Here is a 15,812-nt window from a genome sequence, read left to right as displayed (position 1 = left end):
TAGTATATGAGAGACCTGTGTGATCTATAGTATATGAGAGACCTGTGTGATCTATAGTATATGGAATATAGGAGACCTGTGTGATATATAGTATATGAGAGACCTGTGTGATATATAGTATATGAGAGACCTGTGTGATATATAGTATATGAGAGACCTGTGTGATCTATAGTATATGAGAGACCTGTGTGATCTATAGTATATGAGAGACCTGTGTGATCTATAGTATATGAGAGACCTGTGTGATCTATAGTATATGAGAGACCTGTGTGATATATAGTATATGAGAGACCTGTGTGATCTATAGTATATGAGAGACCTGTGTGATATATAGTATATGAGAGACCTGTGTGATCTATAGTATATGAGAGACCTGTGTGATCTATAGTATATGAGAGACCTGTGTGATCTATAGTATATGAGAGACCTGTGTGATCTATAGTATATGAGAGACCAGTGTGATCTATAGTATATGAGAGACCAGTGTGATCTATAGTATATGAGAGACCTGTGTGATCTATAGTATATGAGAGACCTGTGTGATCTATAGTATATGAGAGACCTGTGTGATCTATAGTATATGAGAGACCAGTGTGATCTATAGTATATGAGAGACCTGTGTGATCTATAGTATATGAGAGACCAGTGTGATCTATAGTATATGAGAGACCTGTGTGATCTATAGTATATGAGAGACCTGTGTGATCTATAGTATATGAGAGACCAGTGTGATCTATAGTATATGAGAGACCAGTGTGATCTATAGTATATGAGAGACCAGTGTGATATATAGTATATGAGAGACCAGTGTGATCTATAGTATATGAGAGACCTGTGTGATCTATAGTATATGAGAGACCTGTGTGATATATAGTATATGGAATATAGGAGGCCTGTGTGATATGGAACTCTCATTATACACAGCTGAGTCTGTATGAGTAGGGATGAGCCCGATGTTCGCGGCAAATTCGAAAGCCGCTGAGCACCATTAAAGTCTATGGGACATTAACACGAAAAACAAAAAGTGCTAATTTTAAAGGCTTATATGCAAGTTATTGTCATAAAAAGTGTTTGGGGACCCGGGTCCTGCCCCGGGGGACATGTATCAATGCAAAAAAAAGTTTTAAAAACTGCAGTTTTTTCGGAGCAGTGATTTTAATAATGCTTAAAGTGAAACAATAAAAATGAAATATTCCTTTAAAAATCGTGCCTGGGGGTCCCCTTAGTCTGCCTGTAAAGTGGCGCATTTTTCCCGTGTTTAGAACAATACCACAGCAAAATGACATTTCTAAAGGAAAAAAGTCATTTAACCACTTGCCGACCGCTGTCAGCACATATACGTCGGCAGAATGGCACGACCGGGAAAAGTAACGTACCCGTACATTACTTTGAATTTCCCGCCGTGCACGCGCGTGTGCCTGCTGCGAGCTCCGTGACCGTGCCCGTTGGACCCGCGGACTCGATTGTCGCTGGGATACCCGCGATCGTATTACGGAGCTAAAGAACGGGGAGATGCCGATGTAAACAGCATCTCCCCGTTCTGCTTAGTGACAGGACACCGATCGTCTGCTCCCTGTCATCGGGAGCAGAGATCAGTGTCATGTCACTGCTAGCCCATCCCCCCTACAGTTACAATCACTGCCCAGGACACACTTAACCCCTCCCCGCCCCCTAGTGGTTAACCCCTTCACTGCCAGTGACATTTTTACAGTAATCAATGCAATTTTATAGCATTGATCGCTGTACTAATGCCAATGGTCCCAAAAATGTGTCAAAATTGTTCGATGTGTCCGCAATAATGTCACAGTCACGATAAAAATCGCTGATCGCCACCATTAAAAAAAAATTATTAATAGAAATGCCATAAAACAATCCCCTATTTTGCAGACGCTATAACTTTTGCGCAAACCAATCAATATACGCTTATTGCGATTTTTTTTTTTACCAAAAATATGTAGAAGAATACATATCGGCCTAAACCAAGGGAAAAAAAAATTTTTTGTATATTTTTTGGGGGATATTTATTATAGCAAAATGTAAAAAATAATGTGTTTTTTTTTCAAAATTGTCGATATTTTTTGGTTTATAGCGCAAAAAATAAAAATCGCAGAGGTGATCAAATACCATCAAAAGAAAGCTATATTTGTGGGAAAAAAAGTACGTCAATATTGTTTGGGAGCCACGTCGCACGACCACGCAATTGTCAGTTAAAGTGACGCAGTGCCGAATCACAAAAAGTGCTCTGGTCAGGAAGGGGGTAAATCCTTCCGGGGGTGAAGTGGTTAAAACTGATCGCGGCTGTAATGAATTGTCGGGTCTCAGCAATATAGATAAAACTCGTTGAAAAAAATGGCATGGGTTCCCCCCCAGTCAATTACTAGGCCCTTTGGGTCTAGTATGAATATTAAGGGGAACCCCGAACCAAAAATGTAAAAAAAAATTGCGTAGGGGTCCCCCAAAATCCATACCAGGCCCTCCAGGTCTGGTATGGATATCAAGGGAAATCCTATGCCAAATTAAAAAAAAATTACTTAGGGGTCCCCCCCAAAATACATACCAGACCCTTCAGGTCTGGTATGGATTTTAAGGGGAACCTTGCACCAAGATTAAAAAATAAGTGGCGTGGGGTCCCCCACAAAATCCATACCAGACCCTTATCTAAGCACGCAACCTGGCAGGCCACAGGAAAAGGGGGGGGGCGAGAGCGCCCCCCCCCCTCCTGAATCGTACCAGGCCACATGCCCTCAACATTGGGAGGCACCTTGTCCCCATGTTGATGGGGACAAGGGCCTCACCCCCACAACCCTTGCCCGGTGGTTGTGGGGGTCTGCGGGTGGGGGGCTTATCGGAATCTGGAAGCCCTGCTTAACAAGGGGACCCCCAGATCCCAGCCTCCCCCATATGAATTGGTAACGGGTACATTGTGCCCCTACCATTTCACAAAAAAATGTCAAAAATAGTAAAACAGACAGGAGACACTTTGGGACAAGTCCTTTATTAAAAAACAAAAAAATAAAAATGTCCCGCTATGTAAATCCACCTACTGCTGCCGACGAACTGAAAAAAAAAAAAAGCTGCAACAGCTCCGCCTTCATGGGAGGCTCCCACAGAGTGATGCTTCTTCTCGGTGACAGCTGTTATATAGCTGAGGGCGGGGCCACTCAGTGATGTAAACGGGCAACCCTGCCTTCTTCTGACGTTATGTGGTTTCAGACGGGGGCGGGGTCATCCATTTACATCACCGTGGGGCCCCGCCCTCAGCTATATAAGAGCTGTCACCAAGAAGAAGCATCTCTCGGCGGGAGCCTCCCATGGAGGCGGAGCTGTTGCAGCATTTTTTTTCTCATATCGTCGGCGGTGGGAGATGGATTTACATAGCGGGACTTTTTTTTTTGTTTTTTTTTGTTTTTTAATAAAGGACTTGTCCCAAAGTGTCTCCTGTCATTTTTACTATTTTTGACACTTTTTTGTGAAATGGTAGGGATACAATGTACCCGTTACAAATTCACATGGGGGGGCGGGATCTGGAGGTCCCCTTGTTAAAGGGGGCTTCCAGATTCTGATAAGCCCCCCTGCCCCCCACAACCACCGGGCAAGGGTTGTGGGGATGAGGCCCTTGTCCCCATCAACATGGGGACAAGGTCCTTTTAGCAACTCCAAAGCACCCTCCCCATGTTGAGGGCATGTGGCCTGGTACGGTTCAGGAGGGGGGCCGCTCTCTTGTCCCCCCCTCTTTTCCTGTGGCCTGCCAGGTTGTGTGCTTGGATAAGGGTCTGGTATGGATTTTGGAGGGGAGCCCTACGCCATTTTTTTTTATTTGGGGCAGGGTTCCCCTTAATTTACATACCAGACCTGAAGGGCCTGGTATGGATTTTGGGGGGACCCCTACGCAATTTTTATTAAAAAAATTGGTTCGGGGTTCCCTTTAATATTCATACCAGCCCCAAAGGGCCTGGTAATGCACTGTGGGGGAACCAATGCCGTTTTTTTCAATGAGTTTTATCTAAATTGCCGGGACCGACAATTCATTAATAGCCACGATCAGTTTTAAAACTTTTTTTTGCATTGATCCATGTCCCCTGGGACAGGACCCGGGTCCCCAAACACTTTTTATTGACAATAACTTGCATATTAGCCTTTAAAATTAGCACTTTTAATTTTGCATGTTCGTGTCCCATAGACTTTAACAGTGTTTGTGTGTTAGTCCGAATTTTTTGCCCGTTCGCATGTTCTGCTGTGAACCGAACCGGGGGAGGGGGGTTGGGGGGTTGTTCGGCTCATCCTTATGTATGAGATATAATATGGATGATGTTATAATTCTGCCTATCAGAGGTGTAATTTGATATCCTGTTTTCTTGTTTTAGGTCTACGCGGGGAACAAGGTGAGATATTCCCATCAGATTTTATTCTGTGATCAGCCAGAGATTCAGAGGGAGAACTCTGCAGATTGTTCTGGCATTGTATGAAGGTCTTTATGGTCTGTGTATGGGCCGATCCATGGAGAGGTGGTATTAGTTCAATAGACATCCATAGATCAGACAAGCAGATAAGTCCGTCTTGTATCATTGATCCTCCATCTTGAGTCCTTATGATGAGGGTTGCTGGACAGTCAGGTTGGTGGCCCCCAGTTATGTTGGTTAGTTAGTTGGGTGGTCCCCATTGATGGGTGTGGTGAGGACCTGTCATTTCCCGTATCTCTAATGTATGTTATTGGAGATATTTACATCACCCTGGGAGGTGCAGAGCTCTACATTCAGGGGTCCTCCAAGCTCAGCTGCTCATTTCATGTGGAAATACTCATTGTCATCTAAAGAAAAAGACTTGTTCACCAAAGAGATTCCTGGAGGTCTTCTCCAGCCAGATCAGGAACCTGGAGAACATCTCTAAGTGAAATATTCTCTGAATTCTGGATTCTCTTTATATTAACGAGCATTGCAGCTGCAGGTCGTTATATAGAGAAAAGCTGCTTATCAACCGCAATCGCTACACTTCTCCCAGGTGACACCAGCAGGACAAGGGTTCGGATTAATGGCTAAAGTGTTAGATTAGTCTTGGGTTTCTTCAGGGGGGTAGAGTGAGTGTAGTGTCAAGGATTAGGGTAAGGCTAAAGTTAAACTAGACCTAATGTGGGGTTAGTATAAAGTCTGAGATAATATCATTCTTAGGGAAGGGCTGGAATAAGGTTAGGGAAGAGTGTGAGTAAGTTTAGAGTAGAGGTAAAATAGGTTTAGGGTTAGAATAGAGCAAAGCTAGGAGCTGGAGTAGATTAAGATATCAGTAGAGTTACCATTCATAGTTAGGGTAGAGTAGGATTAGGTTTAGTAATTAGGATATAGTTCAAAAGGGGTTGTGTAGGGTTAGAGTAGCGTTTGAGAAGGGACAGGAGTTGGGGTAAAGGTTTAGTAGGGTTGGCGTTAGGGTTGGAGTTAGAATAGGGTAAGGCTATGAGCTAGGGTAGGGTTATGTTAAAGTGTCAGCAAGGTTAGAATTCAGTTATGCCGCGTACACACGATCGGATTTTCCGACAACAAATGTTGGATGTGAGCTTGTTGGCGGAAAGTCCGACCGTGTGTATGCTCCATCGAACGTTTGTTGTCGGACTTTCCGCCAACAAATGTTGGCTAGCAGGTTCTCAAATTTTCCGCCAACAAATTTTTGTTGTTGGACTTTCCGATCGTGTGTACACAAGTCCGTCGGACGAAAGTCCACGCATGGTCAGAAGCGGCCGGTCCTGTAAACTAGCGTTCGTTATGGAGAATTAACATTCGTGACGCGGCAAATTATGAAATCTCCAAATGCAGTGCACAATTCTCTTCTTTTTTAAATGGGATAATAATGAAGCTGTCTTGCTGGTGATACTGATGGTGTTACTGCAAACAAATTTTCGAAGGCTTTTTTTTTTCAAGTGATATTAAGAATAATAATAATAATAGCGCTAAATGAAAAACGCAAAAAGAAAAGCGCAAATCAACACTCGCCAAACCTCTACCAACACGAAATTAGCAGAAGGAGCCCAAAGGGTGGTGCTAAAGAGCTGAAAAATCACGTAGTACGTCTAGTACGTCACTACATTCGTAATTGTTGGCCAACATTTGTGTGACCATGTGTATGCAAGACAAGTTGGAGCCAACAACCCTTGAACAAATTTCCACGGTTTTGTTGTCAGAAAGTCAGATCGTGTGTACGGGGCATTAGAGTTAAATTAGAGTAGGGCAAGGTTTAGTAGTTAGTAGTTAAATAAAGGGTAGTGTAGGGTTAGAGTAGAGTTGGAGAAGGGACAGGACTTGGGGTAAAGTTAGAGTAGGGTTAGGAAAGGTATGGTTTTAGAAGCTAAGATAGAAATAAAACTAAGGGTAGGCCAGAACTAGAATAAGGTTATTTTAGGGTTAGAGGAAGATCTGTGGGTTTTGGTAAGGGTAGGGTTCGGAGATTAGGTTGAAGTGGGGTAGGGTCAGGATAGGGTTAGAACTAGGGTTAGGAGTTAGGGTGGAAGTGGGGTAGGGTTTGGAGTTAAGGTAACATTAGAATTAGGGTAGTGATAGGGTTAGGTGTTAGAGTAGGGCTAGGAAAGAGTAAAGAAGCTTTGGGGGTTTAGGGCTCCTGCCAGTAATTCCGCTTCAAAAGAATGACTTCTCTCATATTAGAAGGAACAGTTTGCAGCCCTCATGATGATTAATGCACAGTGTACAGTACAATACCATGCATGAGTCGATGACAGAATACATTACACCCTGCATAGAATTACATTGTTTGTATCTTCAGGTCCTGTTGGCCTCCCGCCTGAGATTCCTCAAATCTCCTTCTCTGCTGCTCTCACCATACCAGTATTGGAGGCTGGAACCATTCCGTTTGATAAGATTTTGGTGAATGATGGACATGGCTATGATCCAGAAACAGGTGAGTGCAGATTTCTGAGGATAGTTAGTCATTAACCTCCAACTCTAAAGATTGTTACCTATCATCCTCCAACCTTGAGGATGGTTAGCCATCGACCTCTTCCTGAGAGGATAGTTAGCCATCATCCTACAGACCCCTGAGGATCGATAGCCATGATCCTCGACCATTAAGAATAGGTATCTATCATTGTCCACCTCTGAGAACAGATAACCATCATTCACCTCTAAATATAGTTCTCCATCATCTTCTAGCTCAGAAGAAAGTTATCCTTCATCCACCACCTTTCAGGATAGTATGCCATCACCCTCTTCCTGTAAGGATAGTTATCCATCATCCTCCAGCTCTAAAGGGTAGTTATCCTTCATCCCCCGCCTTTCAGGATAGTTAGCCATCACCCTTCTCCTCTGAGGATAATTATTGTCAATTGTCATCCTACAGACCCCTGAGGATCGATAGATAACTATTCTTACTGGTCAAGGATGATGGCTATCATTGTCTACCTCTGAGAACAGATAACCATCATCCTTCACCTCTGAATATGGTTCTCCATCATCTTCTAACTCTGAAGAAAGTTATCCTTCACCCTCCATCTTTCAGGATAGTTTGCCATCACCCTCTTCCTGTAAGGATAGTTCTCCATCATCCTCCAGCTCTGGGAATAGTTACCAATAATCCTCCACCTTTTGAGGATAGTTAGCCATCACTCTCCTCCTCTGAGGATAATTAGTTATCATCCTACAGACCTCTGAGGCTCTATAGCCATCATCCTTTATCTCTGAATATAGTTCTCCATCATCTTCCAGCTCTAAAGGGTAGTTATCCTTTATCCTCCACCTTTCAGGAGAGTTAGCCATCACCCTCCTCCTCTGAGGATAATTATTGTCAATTGTCATCCTGCAGACCTCTGAGGCTCTATAGCCATCATCCTTTAACTTTAAGAACAGTTACCCATCATTGTCCACGTCTGGGAACAGTTATCCATCATCTTCCAGACCTCTGAGAATAATTGGCCATCGTCCTTCAGAGCTCTAAAGAATATTGGCCAAAACCCTTTAGAGTTCTGGGGATAGTTGGTCATCATCCTCCAGATTAGACATATGCAATTTACATTCGGACGAACATTTGGTTATTCAGAGATTCAGATGCATCCTAATCTCTGAATGAAATAGTAACGAATTTCATTAAAATACATTTAATTTCGTTTTGTATATTCGTTTTCGAAAGAATTCCAAATTTAGGAACGATTCGAAAAATGATCGACCGATTCAAATTCTTTGTCAAGAAATAGCTGGTTGTTAAGGGGAGGGACGGGAAGATGGGAAAATGGCTGCCACATCTTTAACAATCGATGACTCATCAGCTGTCAGCGAGCTTCCCCACTGACAGCTGAATGTAAAAAAAAGAATTGCCGGCAATGAAAAATGTATGAAAAAAAATGGCGTGCGCCCCCCCCAATGCATACCAGACCTGAAGTGTTGTGTCTTTACTTACTTTTTACACTTTTTTGGTGACTGGTACCTCATACTCATTCACATAGGGGGGCCGGGATTTGGCAGGCCCCTTGTTTAAGGGGACTTCCAGATTCTGATAAGCCCCCTGCCCGTAGACACCCACAACCACCGGCCAGGGTTGTGGGGAAGAATCCCTTGTTCCCAACAAAGTGCTTTGGGCCCCCCCCCCCCCCCCGTTTTCAGGGCATGTGGCCTGGTATGGTTCAGGAGCCTGGGCACTCGCTCGTCCCCCCCCTCATTTCCTGGCCTTCTGGGCTGCATGCTCAGATAAGGGTCTGGTATGGATTCTGGGGGGGAACCCAATGCCTTTTTTAAAAACGAAGGGCTTGGTATGGATTCTGGGGGGGGACCCACGCAGTTTTTTTTCTGAATTTTCTATTGCCAGCATTCTTTATTTTTACATTCAGCTGTCAATGTGGAAGCCCGCTGACCGCTGACGAGTCATTGGTTGTTAGGGAGGGCTACCGGCTTCTCAGCCCCGCTCCTTAACAACCAGCTATTCTTCACACAATATTCAAATTGGTCAATCATTTTTCGACTGATCCAAATTAGAATCATTCCTAAAATTTGGAATTAGTTAGAAAACAAAACAAAACTAAAAACTAAACAAATTCCAAAATGAATCAACAAAGCAAATTTAGTAACATAATGAATCTATATGAAATTAAACAAAACTCATTTTTCCGTTCTGCACATGTCCACCCCAGTCCTCTAAGGATCATCATCTTCCAGAACTCTGAAAATGGTTAGTCATCTTCCTCTATGCATCTAGAAAAATAATTAGGTTTCGGAGCACAGGTCTCCTTTCTCTAACAAAGGTTTTTGGTTTTAGGTCTTCTGTCTCTAATAAAGGTTTTCGGTTTTTTGTCTCCTTTCTCCAACAAAGGTTTTCGGTTTTAGGTCTACTGCCTCTAACAAAGGTTTTTGGTTTTAGGTCCCCTGTCTGTAACAAAGGTTTTTGGCCTTGGGGTTCCTGTCTCTAACAAAGGTATTAGGTCTTGGGTTTCCTTTCTCTGACAAAGGTTTTCAGTCTTAGGTCTCCTGTCTCTAACAAAAGTTTTAGGTCTTGGGTCTTCTGTCTCCAACAAAGGTTTTCGGTTTTAGGTCCCCTGTCTGTAACAAAGGTTTTAGGTCTGAGATCTCCTGTCTCTAATAAAGGTTTTGAAGCGTAGGTCTCCTTTCTCTAACAAAGGTTTTTGGCCTTGGGTTTCCTGTCTCTAACAAAGGTATTAGGTCTTGGGTTTCCTTTCTCTGACAAAGGTTTTCAGTCTTAGGTCTCCTGTCTCTAACAGAAGACCCAAGACCTAAAACTTTTGTTAGAGAAAGGAGACCTAACACCGGACACCTTTATTACAGACAGGAGACCTTAAACCAAAAACCTTTGTTGGAGACAGAAGACCCAAGACCTAAAACTTTTGTCTCCAACAAAGGTTTTTGGTTTAAGGTCTCCTGTCTGTAATGAAGGTGTCCGGTGTTAGGTCTCCTTTCTCTAACAAAGGTTTTTGGTCTCCTTTCTCTAACAAAGGTTTTCGGTTTAAAGCGGAGTTCCACCCAAAAGTGGAACTTGCACTCATCGGATTCCTCCCCCCGTCCGGTGTCACAATTGGCACCTTTCAGGGGGGAGGGGGGTGCAGATACCTGTATAATACAGGTATCTGCACCCACTTCCGGGAATAGACTCCAGCGGGAGTCACGCCCCCTCCTGCTCTCCCCCGCCGTCTCCTGGGAAAGACACAGGTCCCAGGAGACAGCGGAGACCATTTAGAACGCGCAGCGCGACTCGCGCGTGCGCAGTAGGGAACCGGGAAGTGAAGCCGCAACACTTCACTTTCTGATTTCCTCACTGAGAATGGCGGCGGCAGCACCCGAGGATCGAGGGACGGTTCAGTTTCGGGTGCCGACATCGCTGGACCCCGGGACAGGTGAGTGTCCTTATTTTAAAAGTCAGCAGCTGCAGTATTTGCAGCTGCTGACATCTAAAAAAAAAAATTTTCGCCAGACTCCCGCTTTAAGGTCTCCTGTCACTAACAAAGGTATTAGATCTTAGGTCTCCAACAAAGGTTTTTGGTTTTAGGTCTCCTGTCTCTAACAAAGGTTCTTGGTTTTAGGTCTCCTGTCTCTAACAAAGGTTTTCAGTCTTAGGTCTCCTGTCATTAACAAAGGTCTTAGGTCAAAAGGTTCTTTACTGTAAGAGCGGCAAGGATGTGGAATTCCCTTCCACAGGCGGTGGTCTCAGCGGGGAGCATTGATAGCTTCAAGAAACTATTAGATAATCACCTGAATGACCGCAATATACAGGGATATGTAATGTAATACTGACACATAATCACACACATAGGTTGGACTTGTGTCTTTTTTCAACCTCACCTACTATGTAACTATGTAAGGTCTCCTTTCTCTAACATAGGTTTTAGGTCTTAAGTCTCCTTTCTCTAACAAGCCATGTGTATTTTCTTTCCAGGTATCTTCACCGCCCCAATAGAAGGCAGGTATTTCTTTAGCGCCATCCTGACTGGCTACAAAGATGAAAAGATTGAAGCCGTGCTCTCCAAATCCAACTTGGGCATTGCCAGGGTGGACTCTGAAGGCTACCAACCGGAAGGCCTGGAGAAGAAGCCTCTCGTAGAGAACAAGACCACCACCAGCTCCCTTGGGGTCTTCAATATTATTCTACAGCTGAGTGCGGGTGACACTGTCTGCCTTGACCTGGTGACCGGAAAGTTGGCCCATTCTGATGAGCCTCTGACAGTGTTCAGTGGCATCTTCCTGTATGAGGGGGAAGTGGACTACTAGGGGCACTCAAACTACTCAACATGTTGATTTTTTTTGTACAATAAGAAGGGTGAAACTTTTCTATGGGGAAATTTGAGTCATTTTTCTGTTGTTAATGTTATCTGGGACCAGAAGAGTAATGAGTGAGGACAATCCTGGAAGATAAGACATTATCTACCCACCAAAAGATATCTTCCTGGATGGGGACCCAGCGGCCATCTTGTATAAACATCTGCTCACCAAGCCTATGAATGCACCTCACAGATCCAGTTATCCCCATTATAAAACCACTTAGCTTTTCAGCCGTATCAAGGTTATCCCAGCACAAAGTCACCGGCACAAATGAAGCAATCGTTATTGTATAAGATGAGATATATTGATGATTTGACTGGACAGATGAGTTACATGAAGTCAGTTGTGTTGTGTTTATTAAATGGGGTCAGATCAGACCTCCGTCCACAATCAGAGGTGTCTGTTCCTTCTAACACACAATGCATGACAATCATCTGTATCCTGGTGAATGGGGGGGGGGGTGGTGTCCGGAGATGTGGCCGGCTTACTAATCATTGTGCATCCATGGAAGGAGGCTGGGTCTAGGAGATTACATTTTTTTTACCAGTCTTGGATGGAGTGAGGAAGGATTAGAACTCCTGTCCAGTTTCTGCTGCTTCCTGGGGCCCCTTTGAGAGATTCTCCTTCACTTCCTCAGCTCTGATGAAAAAAGTTGAATCAATTTTTTTGCTTGCCTTCTAATCTTTAGAATTTTATTATTCGTGATGTCAGTGAAGATTTTTACTTTTCAATTGACGTTCCTTGGTGATCTCAATCATGGTTCCTTGTTGACATCATTCAAGGTTTCTTGGTGACATCAATCAAGGTTTCTTGGTGACATCAATCAAGGTTCCTTGGTGAGCTCAATCATGGTTTCTTGGTGACCTCAATCATGGTTTCTTGGTAACCACAATTAAGGTTCCTTGGTGACATCAATCAAGGTTTCTTGGTGACCTCAATCAAGGTTACTTGGTGACCTCAATCAAGGTTGCTTGGTGACCCCAATCAAGGTTTCTTGGTGACCGCAATCAAGGTTCCTTGGTGACCTCAATCAAAGTTGCTTGGTGACCCCAATCAAGGTTTCTTGGTGACCGCAATCAAGGTTACTTGGTGACCTCAATCAAGGTTGCTTGGTGACCGCAATCAAGGTTCCTTGGTGACCCCAATCAAGGTTACTTCTTGACCTCAATCATGGTTTCTTGGTGACCTCAAACATGGTTTCTTGGTGACCTCAATCAAGGTTCCTTGGTGACCTCAATCAAGGTTACTTGGTGACCTCAATCATGGTTTCCTGGTGACCTCAATCATGGTTTCTTGGTGACCTCAATCAAGGTTCCTTGGAGACCTCAATCAAGGTTCCTTGGTGACCTCAATCAAGGTTGCTTGGAGACCTCAATCAAGGTTCCTTGGTGATCTCAATCACGGTCCCTTGCTATACCGCCACTTAAAGTGGAGGGCCACCCTAAAAAAAAAAAATTCACCAAAAATCCTAAAAAAAATAAAAAAAAAAACATTTGAAAAAAAAAAATTTTAAACTTACCTAAACCCTTGTTGCTAGGCAGTCTTCCTAATCTGCCTCTTCCTGTTCTGCTCCTCAGTGAGCAGCCCCGTTGTCTTCTGGGAACTGTGTGTGTTCCCAGAACACCACGGGGCCATTCACAGAGCACCGCGCCGCTCACGTGTGCGCAGTAGGAAACTGGCAGTGGAGCCGCAAGGCTCCACTGCCTGTTTCCCTTACTTAGGGTGGCGGTGCCGGGAGCCGAGGGACGGGTCGGCCTCGGGCAGCCGACATTGCGGGCACCCAGGAAAGGTAAGTACTTATTTAAAGTCAGCAGCTACAGTGTTAGTAGCTGCTGACTTTTAAATTTTTTTTCAGGGACAGAATACCGCTTTCTACCAATCAACTATCCAGAAAAGCATTTCCTCAGCACTAGCTTTGGAGGCCGGACCCTGCTGGATTTTACGTGTGAGGCTAGCCTGATATGTGGCCTTCGGGCACTGGGCTCCTCATTGTGGTTCTTTCCAAACCTGAGTGTACTGTGTTAGCCGCTTTCTGGCTCCAGAGCCATCTTGCAGCCCCAGGTATTAGCCTGTGTCTGAGGACTCACTTAGTGAGCAAGGCTGGTCATGATTTAGGCATAGGGACCTCAGTGGTCGTGATGAAGTGCTGGGAGCTACCTCCTTATTGGCCACCATTTTAAATTTCACGCCACTGCCGGTTTAACATGTAAAGAGGTAGAGCTGAGGAACCGAGTGCTGATGGTATTCACTGGGTGAAACTCTGAATCTGTTGCTCCTGAATCATCATGTGGATCTGTTTTCTCTCCGTGCCTACAGTGACTTGGTTCCACCCGACCCACCTGAAACCCTCATAAAAGCACCAGCTGCTTGGGTTTGTGAGTACCTTAAACCTTGCCTCACATTGGGCCTAACTGTATTACCGATGTGCAGACATAACAAGTCTTTACTAAGACACCCACAACAATGCCAAGGATGAGCTCCTAGTCCCAGAGTGCTTCTGTGGGCATTTACCCTAGTTTCCCCAGAAGATACCGACACCTGTAATTCAGAACCTTGGAACCCTATTGTCATAGGATAGTCTTCATCGGTGTCCAACTCAGGTATGGCCAAGGCATCCTCCATGTCCACAGGGACCTCACCCTGGACTTTCTGGCTGTGCTCAGATAACAGGGCCCTCCTATATAAGCCTGAATGCTGATGAAAACGGTGAGAGAATGACAACGTATCCCTGTGATCAGTTCATCGGACTATTCATAGAGCTATAGAACAAACTAGTATACTGCTGCCACCTGCTGGACACTACCTGGTATCACACTATTCTCAGTTTTCTTTATTGGTGTGTATAGTATATATCACCAACAATGTATACAGCACTTATTGTACAGTCACTTCAGTCTCTGCCCCTAGGAGCTTACAATCTAAGGCCCCTATCTCACATACAGTTATATATTGTATGAAGTTCATTAGAGGAACATTTGTTGTATTTTTGTCTTCTATATTTCCTCTTATTGGGTGTAGTGGTATCCCCATAGACCCCATAGGGGCTGCTGAATAACGTGATCCCACCTGTCACCCCTGCCCAGCCTTGCATTCACTCCTCAGACACACTGGAGACCATGAACTATACTGTGATTTTGTATTTTATTGAGGGATTTGAGCTTGGATGGGTATAGGGAATTAGGGGATGCCCAAAAATCAATTAAAGAATCAATATATTGATCACTTGGAACCTTTATTTACACTTCTAGAGCTCCAGTCTCCTCCAGCACAACGCTATCTTGCAGACTGTTAGTCCCTCTCTCCTGTACAATACTTGGTTCCTGGTACAGCTAGCACATGGTTAGGCCCAACACTGACACAGTCAGACCTCAATAATTGCCATTTGCAGGCAGGGACCGCGGGCCCATCTGGTGTAGCAACAACAGTAAGAAAAAGTCATGGGTGATAGCTGACCTATGGTGGACTACTGCTCCCAGTCAGTCCTTTTCAGGCCCTGCCAGCCCTCCTGGCTGCAGCTGCCCATTTTTACTGCCCATGATATCACAGTCTCTCCCATTGGCTCTACATCCATCTCAGACTGCACACCCCCAGTCTGCTCTGGTATGCCTCCCCAGCTCTCCCAACTGTGAATGTCACTCACCAGCCCTCCTGGCTGCAGCTGCCCATTTTTACTGCCCATGATATCACAGTCTCTCCCATTGGCTCTACATCCATCTCAGACTGCACACCCCCAGTCTGCTCTGGTATGCCTCCCCAGCTCTCCCAACTGTGAATGTCACTCACCAGCCCTCCTGGCTGCAGCTGCCCATTTTTACTGCCCATGATATCACAGTCTCTCCCATTGGCTCTACATCCATCTCAGACTGCACACCCCCAGTCTGCTCTGGCATGCCTCCCCAGCTCTCCCAACTGTGAATGTCACTCACCAGCCCTCCTGGCTTTGAACCAGGGGGTTCCCTCCTGAAGACTTGCTTGGCAACACTTGCTCCTGTTGTCCTCTTTAGTTCCTCTCCTGGTGCCTCCTGTCCAGATCCTTACCACTTATTGGAAAGGCCTCTGTCCTGCGCCCGAATCCTCAGGCCTAAGGTCATGCCCCCCCCCCCAGACTATGGAGCGCCCTTAAAGGCCCCGTCAACCTAGTGCTCCATCTCCAGTTCTTCCACCCAAACAACTCCTCCCAGCAAGGCTGACCCCGTGTCAGGGAAATGGCAGAATCAGGGCCTGCCAGTATCGACGCTTCCCCGTGCGCCTGCATGGTAGAATTGTTCATCAGCGCGTATCATCACTCGATCGGCGGGTACGAGCGCAAGTCCCGAACGGATTAGCTCACGTGGGTGCACGACGCAGCGCATCAGCACGAACGTGTACGCGCACAGCGGGACGTCTCCCTGGCGGGCCTATATAAAGACGACCATTTCCTGTGTTTGTTGCTGGTTTGTCTTTTCAGCTCCTGTGACCCGTTCCTGAACCTGTGTACCTGTGCCTGCCTATCGTGACCCGGATTGTCCTTGACCTCGCTTTGAACCTCTCCTGTGATTGACCTCTGGCTATTCCCTGGAC

The 15,812-nt window shown here is 45.1% G+C and overlaps 1 protein-coding gene across 1 annotated transcript in view; it reads left to right on the top strand.

Annotated features, from left to right (window-relative positions):
- The window catches only part of EMILIN1 (elastin microfibril interfacer 1), an 80,049-nt gene extending 68,407 nt beyond the window's left edge, over positions 1-11,642 (top strand). Inside the window, exons 6-8 of the mRNA XM_073611929.1 lie at positions 4,365-4,382; positions 6,763-6,897; positions 10,870-11,642. Of these exons, the coding sequence (XP_073468030.1) occupies positions 4,365-4,382; positions 6,763-6,897; positions 10,870-11,201 (485 nt within the window). The 3' untranslated portion in view covers positions 11,202-11,642. The remainder of the gene's footprint in view (positions 1-4,364; positions 4,383-6,762; positions 6,898-10,869) is intronic.
- The last annotated feature ends 4,170 nt before the right edge of the window (positions 11,643-15,812 follow it).

This window comes from Aquarana catesbeiana, unplaced genomic scaffold, assembly GCF_042186555.1.
Source record: "Aquarana catesbeiana isolate 2022-GZ unplaced genomic scaffold, ASM4218655v1 unanchor240, whole genome shotgun sequence".
NCBI lineage: Eukaryota > Metazoa > Chordata > Amphibia > Anura > Ranidae > Aquarana > Aquarana catesbeiana.
This window is presented reverse-complemented; position numbering and strand designations above follow the sequence as displayed.